This window comes from Mangifera indica, chromosome 1 (assembly GCF_011075055.1).
Source record: "Mangifera indica cultivar Alphonso chromosome 1, CATAS_Mindica_2.1, whole genome shotgun sequence".
In the NCBI taxonomy this organism is placed as follows: Eukaryota; Viridiplantae; Streptophyta; class Magnoliopsida; order Sapindales; family Anacardiaceae; genus Mangifera; species Mangifera indica.
Window position 1 is genome coordinate 2,204,005 of NC_058137.1, and position 16,145 is coordinate 2,220,149.

Below are 16,145 nucleotides of genomic sequence, written 5' to 3' on the forward strand. Positions count from 1 at the left end.
GGAAAAGTCATTTGTCACACTAATCTATCAAAATCAATCGTTTTAACCATGAAAAAATATTTATATCATTCTGTCATTATATTATATGTCACTTTAAAATATTATAATAACATTCTTATCTGACTGAATTGTAAACAATATTGTAAGATATAAATTTCATTTTTTTTTTTAAATTTACTAAGTGTAAATGGATATTTTTTCTTATCTTGTTTTGAAAATCACATGTTCACCTCTATATATTTTGAAAATATATTATTGTCTCATAAGTTTGTAATATAACATTTATATTTTTTATTTATTATGTTTTGTTAAGCTCTTTATGGATGTAAACATTATTTTTAAAACTATTTATGAGTACATTAAAATTTTTAAAATTTCAAAAATCCCTTGAAAATTTTTATTAATACCTAAAATATTTTCAAAATTTAATTTTTCCCCTAAAAATACAATTATACATTACATCTTTATGTATGCTTCTACTAGTAATTTTTTAATTATTTTTATTTGAAATTAATATAAATTAATGATATAATAAATTATTTAGAAGAATTTTGAGAGTAACGTATTATTTATCTTAAGAGTTTTTTTTTTTCACTAATTTAATAAATAATTTTAAAGATATTTTTAATAAATTCAATAAACGGGTAAGAATGAGATACTTTTTGAGTGAAAAAATAGTCGTTTGCCCACCCCTAATTATATCCATCACAAAATAGGAAGCAAACGGTGCGTTTTAAGCATAGCCACAACATTGCAGCGCCTTCGACGATTTCTCACTGCGACTGTCGAGGATTAAATTAGCAGAACTGCAGAAATCCAAAAACGACCGCAAAAACCTCAAACTTTGTCTAGCCGGAGCTTACTTCATAGCCTTCATTTCCTGTCAACATGTCCTTCTCTTCGTGTCTAAAATGTTACCCTTGGCCTCATCCTCAACCGCTTCTCTCTTTCTCTCACAGACCCGCCGTCTCTTTTGCATCTACCCAACACCATGACCAACAACTCACCGCCACTTCTCTCTCCACTTCCTCCCACCAAATCCCTCCCAATTTTACTTCATCTCAGCTCCTCGACGCCCTCCGTCGTCAACGCGACGAATCCTCTGCCCTTCGCTTGTTCAGTTGGGCCTCAAAGCAGCCGAGTTTCACACCCACTTCGTCAGTCTACGAAGAAATTCTCTCCAAACTGGGACAGGTCGGTTCTTTCGATTCCATGATTGGTATTTTAGAAGAAATGAAGGCCTCTGGTTGTCAAATTAACTCAGGTACTTTCTTGATATTCGTTGAGAGTTACGCCAAGTTTGATTTATACAATGAGATTTTAGGATTACCCCAGTTGATGGAACAAGAATTTGAATTGGTGCCCGACACGCATTTCTATAATTTCTTGTTGAATGTTCTTGTTGATGGGAATAAGTTGAAGTTAGTTGAAACTGCAAATGCTGATATGATTAGTAGAGGTATCAAACCGGATGTTTCCACATTTAATATATTGATTAAGGCTTTGTGTAGAGCTCACCAAATTAGGCCTGCAATGTTGATGATGGAAGAGATGTCGAGCTATGGTTTGACTCCGGATGAGAAAACGTTTACAACTTTAATGCAAGGGTGTATTGAAGAGGGTAATATGGATGCTGCATTGAGAATTAAAGAGCATATGGTGGAAACTGGGTGCCAGGTGACTAATGTGACTGTGAATGTTCTAGTTCATGGGTTTTGCAAAGAGAGTAGGATAGATGAAGCTTTGAGTTTTGTAGAAGGGATGATGAAAAAGGGATTTTATCCTGATCAATATACATTCAATACATTGGTGAATGGTTTGTGTAAAGCAGGACATGTTAAGCATGCGCTGGATATCATGGATGTGATGCTTCAAGATGGGTTTGATCCAGATATTTTTACCTATAATGCATTGATTTCTGGATTGTGTAAATTGCGTGAAGTTGAGGAGGCAGTGGAAATTCTCAATCAGATGATTGTGAGGGATTGCTCACCTAATACTGTTACTTATAATACTTTGATTAGCACCTTGTGCAAAGAGAATCAAGTTGAAGAGGCTACAGAACTAGCTCGTGTTCTCACGAGCAAGGGAATTTTGCCTGATGTTTGCACATTCAATTCTCTAATACAAGGTCTTTGTTTGACTAGTAATTTCAATGTTGCAATAGAATTGTTTGAGGAGATGAAGAATAAAGGGTGTCAACCCGATGAGTTTACTTACAACATGTTGATTGACAGCCTTTGTTCCAGAGGGAAGGTAGAGGATGCTTTGAGACTGTTGAAAGAAATGGAATCAAGAGGCTGTGCAAGGAATGTAGTAACTTATAATACTTTAATTCGTGGGTTCTGCAAACTCAAAAAGATTGAAGAAGCAGAGGAGATCTTTGATGAGATGGAACTTCAAGGGATTTCAAGAGATTCTGTGACCTACAATACCCTTATTGATGGCCTTTGTAAGATCAGAAGGGTGGAGGATGCTGCTCAACTTATGGATCAGATGCTAATGGAAGGGTTAAAGCCTGACAAGTTCACATACAATTCCCTTCTTTCATACTTTTGTCGGGCAGGGGACATAAAAAAGGCGGCAGATATTGTCCAAACTATGACTTCAAATGGGTGTGAACCAGATATTGTTACCTATGGAACCCTAATTGGGGGGTTGTGCAAGGCTGGTAGAGTTGAGGTAGCGAGTAGGCTCCTGAGGTCAATTCAGATTAAAGGAATCGTTTTGACCCCACCTGCTTATAATCCAGTAATACAAGCTCTTTTTAAACGGAAAAAAACAAATGAAGCTATGAGACTATTTAGAGAAATGATGGATAAAGGTGATCCTCCTGATGCTGTAACATATAAGTTTGTTTTCCGTGGACTATGTAGTGGTGGTGGACCAATTTCAGAAGCTGTTGATTTTGTGGCAGAGATGTTAGAGAAAGGATTTCTGCCTGAGTTCTCATCATTTTATATGTTGGCTGAAGGACTTTGTTCATTGTCAATGGAAGGTACTCTGGTTAACCTCATTGATATGGTAATGGATAAAGCAAAGTTCTCAGACAGTGAGGCTTCAATGATAAGGGGCTTTCTTAAAATCCGGAAATTTCAAGATGCATTGGAAACCTTTGGTGACATCTTGGATAGCCGAAAGCCCGAGAAAACTTTCTGGGCAAGATGACAAAAGATTGATTATGCAATGGCATACTGGTCGAAACATAGAAGCTGCATTTCTTGGTTAATTATATGAAGTTGAATCTGAAAATTCTTTCAACGACAACTCTCCAATCTAGAAATTATTGCAGCACGGATGTAATGAAGGCGAGAAGTTTTTAAGGATGGTATACAAAGCTATGGATGGCCATGTTCTGCAGATTAGGGTAATGTCGATGTTCTGTTCTTGTCACATTCTTGATGCTTACTAGCTTAGACATGATTTTGTGATTGCAGGGTCAAGTTGATCTGTATAATATTTAATGCTAGATTGCTTTTTTTTTTTCCTGTTCTTTTTTTAAGTTTTCTTGTGCATCTCTGTTCAGGGTGAGGGCCTGACCCTAAATTATTAAATTACAGTTTATGAAATTTCTTAATTGTACCATTTTAAAGAGAGGCAAGAAGATAACATGAGTTTTGGCATGTGAATTTTTTAAAATGGTATATAAGGCATGAGGTTTCCTAATAAGATCAGCCCCACGAATCTGATCAATTGCCCTACAGGCTTTTTGAGCAGGCATACTTCATGTAGGTTCTTTTGTCTCCTTTTTAGAAGGTTTACCTTTCACCAATTGATCTATAATTCTAAGGAAAATTTCTCCTTTTTTGTTGTTTTGTTGATATAGAGGGTTACTGATGAATAGCCAGGAATTTCTCTTTTTATGCTGTCGTTGCCACCTCATTGCTTCTCTCCCTTTGTCGTTTTCTTTGACTTTAACGACGTTTCCCTCTGCGGTCACTTTTCCATCTTTCCAAGCTCTTGCTTCAGTAAAGAACGCATGTGTCTTTTCTTTTAACAGGTAAAACATGTGCCTCTTCTTGAACTTGTAATTCACATTTTAGATATAGAAATTGTTACTTCTATACCCTTAAACTCTTATGGGCTTTTTCCGACAACCAAGATTTAAAGGAGGATTAAGAGAAAAAAGAAAAAAATATACAGTTTTAATTAGAGTGAAAATTGAATTTATTTGTTCTTTGAGGAATGTGTGCTATCAATTATATATATATATATATATATATATATATATATGAAAGAAACAAAAATCCTTTGCAACTCTTCAAACTAATGCATGGTTTAAGTGGAAAAATATACTTTTCAAAAGGCGAAAGGTCTATTTCCCACTTGAAGGATTCTTTTTTCAAGTTTTCATCTTTTAACTTTAAAAAATTTATTTATCCACTCACAAATAGTTAAAATTAACGAAAAATTAACCCTTTAAAATTTTATTTTTTTCTCTTTTAAATCATAAAAATTAATAATTTCTCTCATAATCAAATTTTTAAAAAATGACATTTCCCTTATAGGGTTTAGATTTCAAACTTTGGTGCTTCTTTGGCGGCATCTCATTTCTATTCCTCCAGTAGTCGCTCTCTCACTATCTCTCATTTCGATCAGCAGTCTTATACCCAATAGGAGACGATGTTTCATCGAGAAAGACGAAACATCATCTCTTCGACAAAGACAAGATCTTTCGTCTTCCTTGACGAAGATGAAATCTCTTATCTTTTTTGGGGAAGGCAAATAGCTTTGTCTTTCTGACGAAGTTGAGAGTTCTTTTCAACATTAATTGACATTGTCCAAACTTTCAAATGAGATAAGCTCGACCGTTGGTGGGAGATAAAGTATTGGAAGATATTTGTTGCCAACGATAGTGTCAGATTTGATGTCAAAGATCTGAAAATTATACCTTAGAGGGGAAATGTTATTTTTTAAAATTTATATTAAAGGTAAACTTTTAGTTTTTAAGGTTTAGAGAGAAAAATGAGATTAAATTTCAGTTTGTTTTTAATATTACAAATAAAATGATGGTTTTATCTTTAAAACCATTAATTTTAATCATCTATGAATAAGTGTTTGGAATTTTTTAAAATAAAGAATGAAAACTTAAGAAAACAAGATATTTTGGGTAGGAATAAGTCTTTTGGCCCTTTTCAAAACTTAGAAAATGTGAAATTACTTATTGATCAATGCTTCGATGCAAAATAGTTATTCGGCCTTTTTTAAAGATGAAAGACTCATCCATCTTTTCAATTTAGTGGAAACATGTACTTTTCAAAACTTACGGGATGTAAATGCTCTTTCATCAAAGTTCCGATGGAACATAGTTATTCGGCCATTTTTAAAAGACAAAAGACTCATCCACCGTTGTCGTTCCCGTTCATCTTTTATGGCCGCCTATTCCTTCGATTAATTCGAAACACTGCCCTGCTCTTCTATCCACTATTTTGATCTCGAGAATCCGTATGAAAATAATAGAATAATTCAGAATCCACCCACTTCTTATTTTCTTCCTCATTTTCTCAGCATCCAAGCAGGCCTCTTTGCGGCCCTACGATATATTTTAATATCCTTTAACGCTGTTTTGTATGTTTTCTACTCCACAAGATTCCGGCCGGCGCTTTTTCTTTCTTTACCTCACTTGTTTGGAGTTCCTCTCGTTTCTCTACAATATGTAGCGATTTCACGGTAAGTTGACTTTCAAATTTTGAAGCAATGGATTCTCGCGGTGAAGAGACTCCACTCATTGTTGACAACTTGCTTATTCGATCTCCAAAGAACCACACGCGAGATGTTCATATCTTGAGCTTTGCGTTTCTGTTGATATTTCTCGCTTATGGAGCTGCTCAGAATTTGGAGACAACTGTTAATACTGTGAGTTGCTGCTAATTTTAGCAGTCTTCAAATATTGTTTGTTTCATAGAAGTATTGTGCTGTTTTTTATGGTTTTGAGATTGAAATTTGTCTTAGGAAGAGAATTGGGGACGATTTCGCTTGGAATATTATACCTCTCATTTACGTTTTTCTCGTTATTTGCGTCCTTGGTGGTTCGACTACTGTGTTCGAAGAATGCTGTCGTACTTGGGACTACTGGTTATTGGTTCTTCGTTGCTGCGAATTTAAAGCCGTCATGGTAGTCTTTAATTTGTGTTGTTGAAGCTCTTACATTTTGGCTTTTATTGAACTAGTTTTAATTTTGTGCTATACTTTCTCTAGGTATAAAATGGTGCCAGCTTCGGTGTATCTTGGTTTTGCTGCTTCAATTATATGGGTTGGATAAGTGTGACAGTGTTTTTTAAATTTGAGTTTGTTTTATCTTTATGATATTTGATGGAAAATTACTTTTGATTAACCTCATTATGGCATATCAGGGGACATATCTCACTTCCACTGCACGTAGTCATGCAAGAGATCACAACTTGCATGAAGGAACGATAATCGGAAAATTCAATGGAGAATTCTGGGGAGTATTTGCCAGCCACCAGGTGCACCTTTTGAATTATTTGTTACAAGTCAAACTATATGCTGGTTTAATGGAATGATCTTTTTTTTTTCTTTTAGATGAGTTTTTGCTTGCTGTTTTGGTATTCCCACTGTTAATACTATTGCCCCTGCTGTTTTTGCTGTTAGTTGGAAATCTTATATCACTTGCATTGCTAAGGAATGGAACGGTATATTTCTCCCTTGTAGTCGGACTCTGATTTGAATGTCTATTTACTCAAGTTTTACTATTAACTCATGTTTATTTTGATGATTTATAATTCCGGACCCTTCCTTCAAGTAGTTAAGGGTTTGTAAGTGAAATTTGTTTGTATCTCCTTTGGGTCCAAATTAAATATCAATTTCATTATGTAAGTAAAACAGAACGGAGGAAATATTAGAATCTACTTTTGAGAAAGAATTAATGCGCTAGACAAGTCTTCTCATATAATAATCAAGTACATAATTCTACTTTTTTAAGAAAGATCTTAGTTAAAAAGATATACAAGCTAGGTAGGAGTAATAGGATGAATTTTCTTGGACACTTGGACTATCTTTTTGACTCTGTATCCATGAGGGTTTTTCCACAATAGGCAGTGGAGGCCAATTTACTTGTGTGGTTCTGCATTAGGTGGAATGGCCAAATTTGAATTTTTTATGTTTGACCCTAATATATGGTTAATGTCTTCGTTTAGTGTCATTAAATAATAATAGTATAATTTTCCATCAAATTATCTGCTGTAGCAACCTCTTCTAGGCATTTACTTTGGAAAGCACAATATCCTATTCTACAGCTTATGTTGGATTGGACTTTCCGGTTTGATCTGGGAATTGTAATGGGGAAATTATTTATCATAATTGTATAACTCTTGGCTTTTTTCTTTTGAGAAAGCTAGTTGACTGGCATCCACAGTTTGCTTAGCTCAATAAGCAAGGTATGATGTTTGTCAAAATTGTTAATAATTTTCTAGATGAGTAAGTCTCAACCTACCAGATGTTATCTTTCAGAAATCCTCAAACTTGGTATTGTAGACTGTCCATAAATGAATGGTGGCAGTAACTTTGTTATAAGGGCTTTGTAATTTCAGTGCAAAATATGGCACCGTGAAATCAAATTCATTTTAGCTGGTTTTTTTTTTGGTCAATGTCTTTGTTTAAAAGCATTGCTTGTTATTCTTGTTGGAATTGATGATGATTTTTTTTTTTTTTTTAAATTTGGTACAAAATAACACTCACATTAATGATTGATCTATTGGCTGATATTCATAAGTACATATTAGACATCTTGATTTTGTTTGCCTGTTTGGGCTTGATTGGACAGTATTATTTCATGGCGTGAAAATGTAGTTTTTTTTTCCCTTTATAGTTCCCCCCTCCAATTAGTTTTATGTTTTGCAAAAAGGAGATGGTATTCCAAGTGATATATCGAGAAATCATTGCTGTAACATTTTCCTGCTAAGAATGTAGATGATAATTAATAACATCTGAACTTCTCAGTCAAGAATTATTTCTTGACTAGGAAATTTATTTTCTTGGATTTCATGTCTTCTAATGGTCCAAGAGATAACATTGGTGACATAAATAAGAAACTTCTCACTTATTTTCTTTCACATCATTGCAGGGGGGAACTACCACTGGCACAACTTTATTGTTCATTGTGTTCCTTATTAGTATCACATTAGGCACTGTACTTTTGTGTTTCTTACGTAAAGATGATGGTAAAGGAGAAAAGGGATCAGCGGATGCTTCTGTTAACTTTTATTCTTATGTAGTGTCTTTGTCAAAGTCAGTCATCGCACTTCTGTTTGACATAAGGATGATCCTGATCATTCCCCTTATTGCATATTCAGGATTGCAACAAGCATTTGTATGGTATTTCTCAATGAACTTCATATGCTATTTTCTTGTAGCCATTCCCGTGAAATTTTCAATGTTTCTTGTCTGCACTTGGTAATTTCGTTTCTTTTGTCAGTGGGTCATTTTTTTCTCTCCTCTATTTGAAGGGCTGAATTTACTAAGGAGATTGTAACTCCAACACTTGGTGCACCTGGTGTGGGTGGGGCAATGGCAATGTATTGAGCTGTTGATGCATTGGTGAGTAAGAGAAGTAGTAATTGCACATGATTTTCACATTTCTTAAATTATCAAGGGCTTCTTTTTTAAATCCTCTCAGTCTTTCGTTTTTTTTTTTTTTTGTACGGTGAGATATGTGCATGCTTTCATTTTGGAATGTTAACCTCATCACTTTCTGGTAGTATAAAGAAAAATCAAGAGAGAACTAATATCTATTGAACCTCTCTGTCATAACATTCTTTTACAATCTATGCTTTAGAATTATGAATTGAGTTCAGATGCTTATAGTTTAGTAATACTTCTATTAATGCATTCGTGGTCCCAACTTCAAGGGTTTTATTTGAGTAATGGTGCTTTTCTCACCATTGAATGACAACCAGTTTTTGCTTGTAACTTACTTTAGACACAAGTATGGCTCTATTAGTGCTCCATGCTAATGCTCCCAATATAAAAGTTGACTAGCACCACGCTAGTAAATGATCTGACCTAGGAAGTACAATTTTATTTTTCTGATTACTTGTTTTATAAAATTTTGCTTTTGTTTAATGAAATGTCAACATGTTTTTGCAACTTCTTTCAGTGTTCACTGGCTGCTGGTCGACTTACCTCTGGTCTTTCATCAATCACTTACATAGTTTTTGGTGGAACTTTAGTTCAGGCTGTTGTGTTCCTCTGGCTTTTGCTAAAATACAGGTTTGTGTTATCTACTTCTATGCACTGTAGTTTTGTAGAGCGTGAAGCATTTATTAAGTGTGTTATTGTGGGTTTGACTATCTTTTCAACTCCTTGTTCTATCCTTTTTTTGTACAGCATAACAGACGGAATTCTTGGTATTTTATACCCACTACTCATGGCAGCTATATTGGGAATTGGTGATGGAGCGCTTAACACACAGCTCAGTGCTTTGCTTGGAATACTCTTCAAGCATGATACGGTACCAATTACTGCAATTTCTATAAGACAAGCATTTGTTTGGTTTGGCATTTTAAGTTCCCTTATAGAGTGTCAATATACATAATTGTCCTCTCGAGGGCAAAGTTAGTAAATTGAAATAAAACTTAATTTGCCCATTTTATTTTCTTGAACATAAGTAATCCTATATTCTATCGTGCTCACATATTTGCACTCTAACTTCTTTTCAAGTAACCAAAAAAAAATAAATTTGAAAGAGAGTTTATAGATGGTTGTTTTATCATCGATAGTTTTACAGTTCATGCAAAATGGAGAAAAGTGAATTCTGTTTGTGTTATTGTGGTGGCAATTATTTGCGACAGTTGCATGAATTCTCCCAATATGAATTTTGAATCCCACTATTAATAATGCTGTGATTTTGTTCATATGAAAATGAAGCCTGTACATGTTGCTACTTCAAGTTTCTTGTTATATGTTTTGAAACAGGAAGGAGCATTTGCACAGCTGAAGGTCTGGCAGAGTGGTTCAATTGCAATAGTGTTCTTTATAAATCCATACATCTCATTGCAGACTTTGCTGGTTATTATGCTTGCTGCAATCGAGGTCTCATTAGTTGGGGTTCTTTTTCTCACCATTAAGGTAGAAAAAGCTTTCTTCTCTTCCGGTTCCTGATATTGCCATGCTGAATCATAATGAATGTTGCTCTGAGAATTCATCTCATACTCGTTGCTATGTTGTGTATAATTGTCTGTAAAATCAATCCGGTCAAAAATCTTCATTCTATAAAATGTTTGTCCAAGTAAATTAGCTGTTCTGAAAATCCTTTTCAAGTTCTTTGCCATTTTACTTTGAGCAGAGGATGTGTAGGAAGACATGATTATTGTAAAGACTTAAACTCAACTCTATTGATTTTATGCAAGACTCAGAACTCAACTCTATCTACTCTATTGTTGTTGGGTTACATGTGTGAATTTTATAGGCTGAAGAGTTAGATAAAATTTCTCATACTAAAATATGAAAGATTCGAAGAAAAATATAATATTTCATAAATGGAAATGTAAAATTTTAATTTTTTAAGAGTTTATTAATGTTATATTCAAATTGAACTGTAAATTTAGAAACTCACCAAACCTAAAAACAACAAATTCAAATTTGGCTCAACACTGACTAAACCAAACCAGGAATTGCGCTATAGGCACAACCATTTTAGTTTGGTGATGGTAAGGTCTGCTGACGATGGAGGATCTGACAGCTCCCATCTTCGGCTTAAGTCCTGAAAATAATAAGACGCGTGCCAAAGTGATGGATATTGGTCGTTTAGAGTCGTTGTCCTGACCCAAAACCGAAAAGCAACCCCTCCCGCCCCAGAAGGACGTCATTCCAGTGCTCCTTGGTCAACATTGATTACATTTCTGGCTCAACTAATCTCCAAACACACTCAAATAAGTTGTTGAAAATTAGGTCCCTCTTTTCCCTAACCTTTTATCTTTCTAAATAAATCTGATTGAAACTAATTACAAGCTCCTTCCCTTCATTGATGATGTCTCTTTGTTTCTTCAACTCCTTGTTTCGTAAACTCACCTCCCGATGGCCCCTCTTCCTCCATGCTACCATGTGGACCATCCTTCTCACTACCACTGTCATCGTCGCTTCCTTCTGGCCTGAACTCTCCTTTGTTTGGGCTATTTCTCCCTCCTCTTCCTTCTCGCATCAGTGCGACGAAGATGACGCTTTCCTTAGAGTTCCGTTAGACCTTCCGGGAGAGGTCCTCTGCTTGCCGGCTCACCTTTTTAAGAGGTCCAAACTTGATTTGATCGTTCCTCCAGTTTTCGCGGCCATTGTGGTGGCTGGCTCCACTTGGCTAGTTCGCGCGTTAGGCTTGTTTGATTACGATGTGTCTCCTTGATTAAGGTGCGTGCTTCTGATTCAATTTGCACCGTCTGATTGTTGTAAGTTTAATACAGTGTGTAATTAATTAATTAAACCTCATTAATTCTTTAAACTATCACAATTAATGAAGAAACTCCCAATTTTATATGAAAAATGCTCTTGCTGAATTGTACCGAGTGCAATGCAAGAATGATTCACTTATTCAAGTATTAAAAAATAGTACGAAAGCAGAGGAATTATTGAAGCCATACATAAATATAGGGCGCCGCCGCGCCCCCGCGCCGCAACCACCCCGCCACCCCCCCCCCCCCCCCCCCCCCCCCCCCAAACATTAGCTGTAATGACGATCAATCATTTTCTCATCAACTCCGTTGCCCTCTGCCCCCAGTCTATATTCTAGACTTACGATTTTAACCGTAAGATACATGGTATGTGGCATTTTAAGCTTGTGAAGAGGAAATCAACTTATCACTGAAGTCCCAGAGTTTCCTTGCCAATACTTGGTCTCTTGCAAGTGGACTTGGTATCATTTCATTGCAATCCACGAAATACTTTCCACTCACTCCTTTTAAATCTGGAAGGAGAGCAACATAGCATGTTGTGGCTGCCCCCTGAAATCCAAATGAACTCATCTTTATAATAGCAATGATATGTCAACCCAGTTTTGAGAACATGATTAAATACGTAAATGATGTATAATAATATGATTAAATATTATTTTATTTTTAATCTAAATTAAGTGCGTGTAATTTTATTTTCTTGGTAGTGGTTGGATGCATACATTTTTTTCCAATGCCAAAATGCACAAAAATTACCTGAGGTACATTTTTCCACAAGAAGAAGGAGAAGAACATAAAAAATTCTGCAAGATAAATGAAAAAAAAATTAATAAAGTAAACTAAAACACCATTAATTTGCCCATTTATATTATAAATTTCTTTATGGGGCATAGTCTGCATAGAACATACTCATAAGAAAGGCAGAATATTTAAAAAGATTTGTCATTATCAGCCCTGGATGAACTGAGTTTGCTGTGATATTCACACCTTCTTCCTGTATTCATGTAAGTTTATACAGTCAGAAAAAATTTATATGGAGTTTGAGTTCTCTGTATCAGTAATGGAGACCTGAAATCGACGAGAGAGCTCATTGGCGTGTAAAATGTTTGCTAATTTGGATTGCCCATATGCCATTTTGTCAGAATAACTGAGTCAAAATGATGATAGGAGAAGATTAATTATCAGCTGATTCTTGAAGATGATTTATGCATTATTAAGCTTATGAATAATCAGGGAAAAGGAAACATACGAACCCAGATTTTTCGTTGATCTTTTCGAATCGAATTCCACCACTGTAAGTGTAATGGTGAGCTATTGATGACAAATTCACAATCCTACCTTCAATGCCTGTGGCTTTTGCAGTGTTCTTCATTTTGTCCAGGAGGAGATCTGTTAAGAGAAAATGACCTGAAAAGAAGTGATTCGAATGAGATGATTTAGTCAAGAAGAAAGTAACGAGAATAGGAGTAAATTTTGATAGGAGGTTTAATATATCACATATAGGAATAGATTTGATTCAAACTTGTTTGAACTTAGATCGAAATTATAATGTTCAACTTAAACTTGTGCATGTTTTTTGGTGTATAGTGTCATTAAAGGATTGTTGGAAAAATCAATAGTATCATCAGAAAAATAAATTAAATCATTAAAGGGAGAAACAATGTCATTGGATGAACAAATGAATCAAATTATTGTTATCAAGATAGACTCCTTCAAGTCAAACTAGTTTGCATTGAATCACCCCTAAAATTCACACATAGCCTACCAATATGATTTGTTGCAAACTGCGTCTCTATTCCTTCTTGAGAAAGCTGATATGGGCAGAACATGATTCCAGCATTGTTTCTGTGGAGCAATTCATTTTTTTTTTTTTTTGGGTTTCAGTCAAATCGCATAGATAAAAATGATTAAATTCAGAAGTAAAAAGAGAAACAGAATACATTAAGATGTTGAGGGGAAGATCAAGAGCGTTGAAGTTCTGAACAAACTCTCTAATAGATGCAAATGAGCAAAGATCAAGTTTTAGAATTTCCACTCGAGCTCTTTTATGTGCATTTAGAATAAGCTGTTTTGCTTCATTTCCAGCTTCCATGTTTCTTGCACCAATAATAACATGAGCTCCACGGAGAGCCAAAACTCTTGCAGTCTCCAACCCAATGCCAGCTGCCCCTCCTGCATTCAAAATATTCATTCAACAAACAAAATCAATACATGTTTTCCAAATCTTTTAGGCATATTTTATTTCAAATCGGAAGACAAGTTTCTTTTTTTTTTTTTTAATTTCATTCTGTCAATTACACCTCAAGTTGATTTTTGATCAAAGTAAAAAACTTTTCTAGTTATCAGTCTTTTTAACTCTTCAAGAGTTCTACTTCTGTACAAGTAAAACAACTGCCATTAGAGGACTGAGGAAGATCAATGAGCTCTCAGTCATTTATTCTTCAAGCTAACAGAAAGGAAGAATCAAAAAGTGAAAATAAGAACAACAGAGAGAGATTTCTTTTTGCTCCCTTATCTGGGGCTGAGCCGTAGAGGTGTGTGGAAAACAATATACAAACTAACCAGTGATTATAACAGTAAGATGGGATGCATCAATCCCATGAGTAACCTGTTCAGCAGTTGAAGCTGAACCAAACCCACTTGAGCCAGGCCTTCCTGTTATCAATGAAAAGATACCCATCTCCAAATTCTTCTCAAAACCTTCGATCTTCTTCCTTCTTTTCTTCTTGGCTTAAGAGCACAACACGGAAATGGGGGAGTTAATAAAGGGAAAGAAATGCATGAAGGACTGTAATTTTTTGGAAGCATTGTAGGTGGGGACAGGGAGAAACTCATTGAAGTTTGTAGGACAATTTATTAAATGGCGGTGTTCAAGCAATCATCTCACCTTTATTGATTCTATTGCTTGTAGAATTAGCAAATCCATTTGCATTTCCTAAATTCAGTTGGTACAATACTTTTGGAAATTTTATATTAATACAATCAGTTACCTCAATAAAATATCATTTTATTCTTATCCCCTAATCTTTGCAAAATCCCAAAAAATTCAATCTTATTTATCTTTTATCATTCCATGTAGAATTTTACTTTGAAAACTCGAAATAAAAAATAAAAAAGAGCATTATATTTAGGGGTCCAAGAGTTCGTGTTTGAATTTGATTATTGTTTTGAAAATTATGTTGTCAATGTAGTTGGAATTCAAAACAATAGGGTCATAGGGATACAAGAGTTCGTGTTTGAATTTGATTATTGTTTTGAAAATAAAGTTATCAATGTAGTTGGAATTCAAAATAGTAGGGTCATACTTGTATGAATCAGTTATGAAAGTAATTAATTTGGGAAATACTAGCTAAATAACAATGCATTTTGACACTATGTATGTATTACTCGGTTGGCAAAGCTCTAAACCAAGTGGATAAACAATGGGTATGAATTGTTTTCGTTTATTTCGGGGTTAAGAATATGAGTTTAAAACATTGTGTCTATAACTTAATTAGTGTGCTTGGGGTGGATGATAATTTTAAACATTTCACATTAAGAGGAGGTGAAGCAAAAGTATATTGTAATAATTTCAAAACCAATAAAATTATATACATAAACCACGTGTATAGCTTTATACATAAATAAAATATATTATTATATAATTGAGTGTTGTTTTATCTCAATTTAAAATTATTCAATCATATAATAATATGTTATTATTTATACATAAAATTATACATAATGTTTGTACACATAATATTACTCTTTCAAAACACAGGGTAATTGTTTTTTTACCACCTGGAGTCGGCGTATAGATACATAAATTATGTAAGACGGAGTAAAACTTACTAGGCATTTGGGGTGGTAATGGTAAACATTTTAAGGTTTGACATGGTGAAAAAGGGAAAAAGTTAAATAATTTTTAGACTAATAAGGGTAGAAAATTAACCACCATGAAATTTTGGTGTTTTAGTAATAAATTATATTTTAAGTTGAATACACATATATTTATTAACGAAAAAACATATGTGATCGATTTGGTTGAGTTTGAAGGGCAATTAACTACAATAAAGGTTAACTCAATAAACTATATCGGATTAAAGCAAAAAATTGTTAAAATTTATTATAACATACAATAGGTTGGTTGAACTTTGGGTTGGATTCGATATGAGCTTATTCGGGCTTGAAATGAACTTTGCTAGAACCAAGTTTGTTTTAAACGAATCTGAGTACGAACACAAGCCTAGATTTTAAGCAAAAAACGAATATAAATCGGAATCCCAACACGGATTAAGAGAGTTGCTCCCTCAAATGAAAAAAAATTTTAACTTGGAACAAATGACATCGTTTGTTTCTTAAAATATGAGCTTAAAACAAATCCGAACACATACGAACTCAAATTAAATGCAAACCAATCCCAAACACTAAAATTATAAAATGAGTCAAACACGAATATATGTTTAACAAGCTCAATAAGTCTAAATCCAAGCTTAAGATTGAGCTCACCAAAACTGATTTGAAAATGAATCCGATTTTATTTAAGCACAGTTCAGCACAGTTCAACTCATATTCAACCTTAGTTGAACTTGAATTACCGTCTTCATATTAACCGTACAGTCATAAACGGTAATTTATTTATCCATAACCCAAAAACATTATAATAAGATAACTTCGATTCTTATTTTTAAGGGGAACGTCACTTCATATATTAAATTCAAACCGTTGGCTTTACCGAGTTCCCACGGGGAAAGGAGGCTGCCTCAAACT

At 34.4% G+C, this 16,145-nt stretch overlaps 3 protein-coding genes and 1 pseudogene across 3 annotated transcripts; 3 read left to right on the top strand and 1 right to left on the bottom strand.

The window, feature by feature from the left end:
• Positions 1-715: 715 nt before the first annotated feature.
• LOC123208836 (pentatricopeptide repeat-containing protein At3g53700, chloroplastic) lies at positions 716-3,585 on the top strand. The gene has a single exon (XM_044626424.1). The coding sequence runs from the start codon at positions 889-891 to the stop codon at positions 3,166-3,168; it is 2,280 nt and encodes a 759-aa protein (XP_044482359.1). The 5' UTR covers positions 716-888; the 3' UTR covers positions 3,169-3,585.
• A 2,101-nt stretch (positions 3,586-5,686) lies between these two features.
• Positions 5,687-10,387, top strand: LOC123209648 (annotated as a pseudogene).
• A 184-nt stretch (positions 10,388-10,571) lies between these two features.
• Positions 10,572-11,491, top strand: LOC123193367. Its single transcript, XM_044606693.1, has one exon. It carries the CDS (start codon positions 10,985-10,987, stop codon positions 11,351-11,353), a length of 369 nt encoding a protein of 122 aa, XP_044462628.1. The 5' UTR covers positions 10,572-10,984; the 3' UTR covers positions 11,354-11,491.
• A 157-nt stretch (positions 11,492-11,648) lies between these two features.
• Positions 11,649-14,258, bottom strand: LOC123192602 (short-chain dehydrogenase TIC 32 B, chloroplastic-like). Its single transcript, XM_044605580.1, has 8 exons — positions 13,959-14,258; positions 13,337-13,568; positions 13,162-13,241; positions 12,650-12,803; positions 12,465-12,543; positions 12,306-12,390; positions 12,153-12,199; positions 11,649-11,948 (listed from the first exon to the last, which is right to left on the bottom strand). Exons 1-8 carry the CDS (start codon positions 14,074-14,076, stop codon positions 11,778-11,780), a joined length of 966 nt encoding a protein of 321 aa, XP_044461515.1. The 5' UTR covers positions 14,077-14,258; the 3' UTR covers positions 11,649-11,777.
• Positions 14,259-16,145: the final 1,887 nt, after the last annotated feature.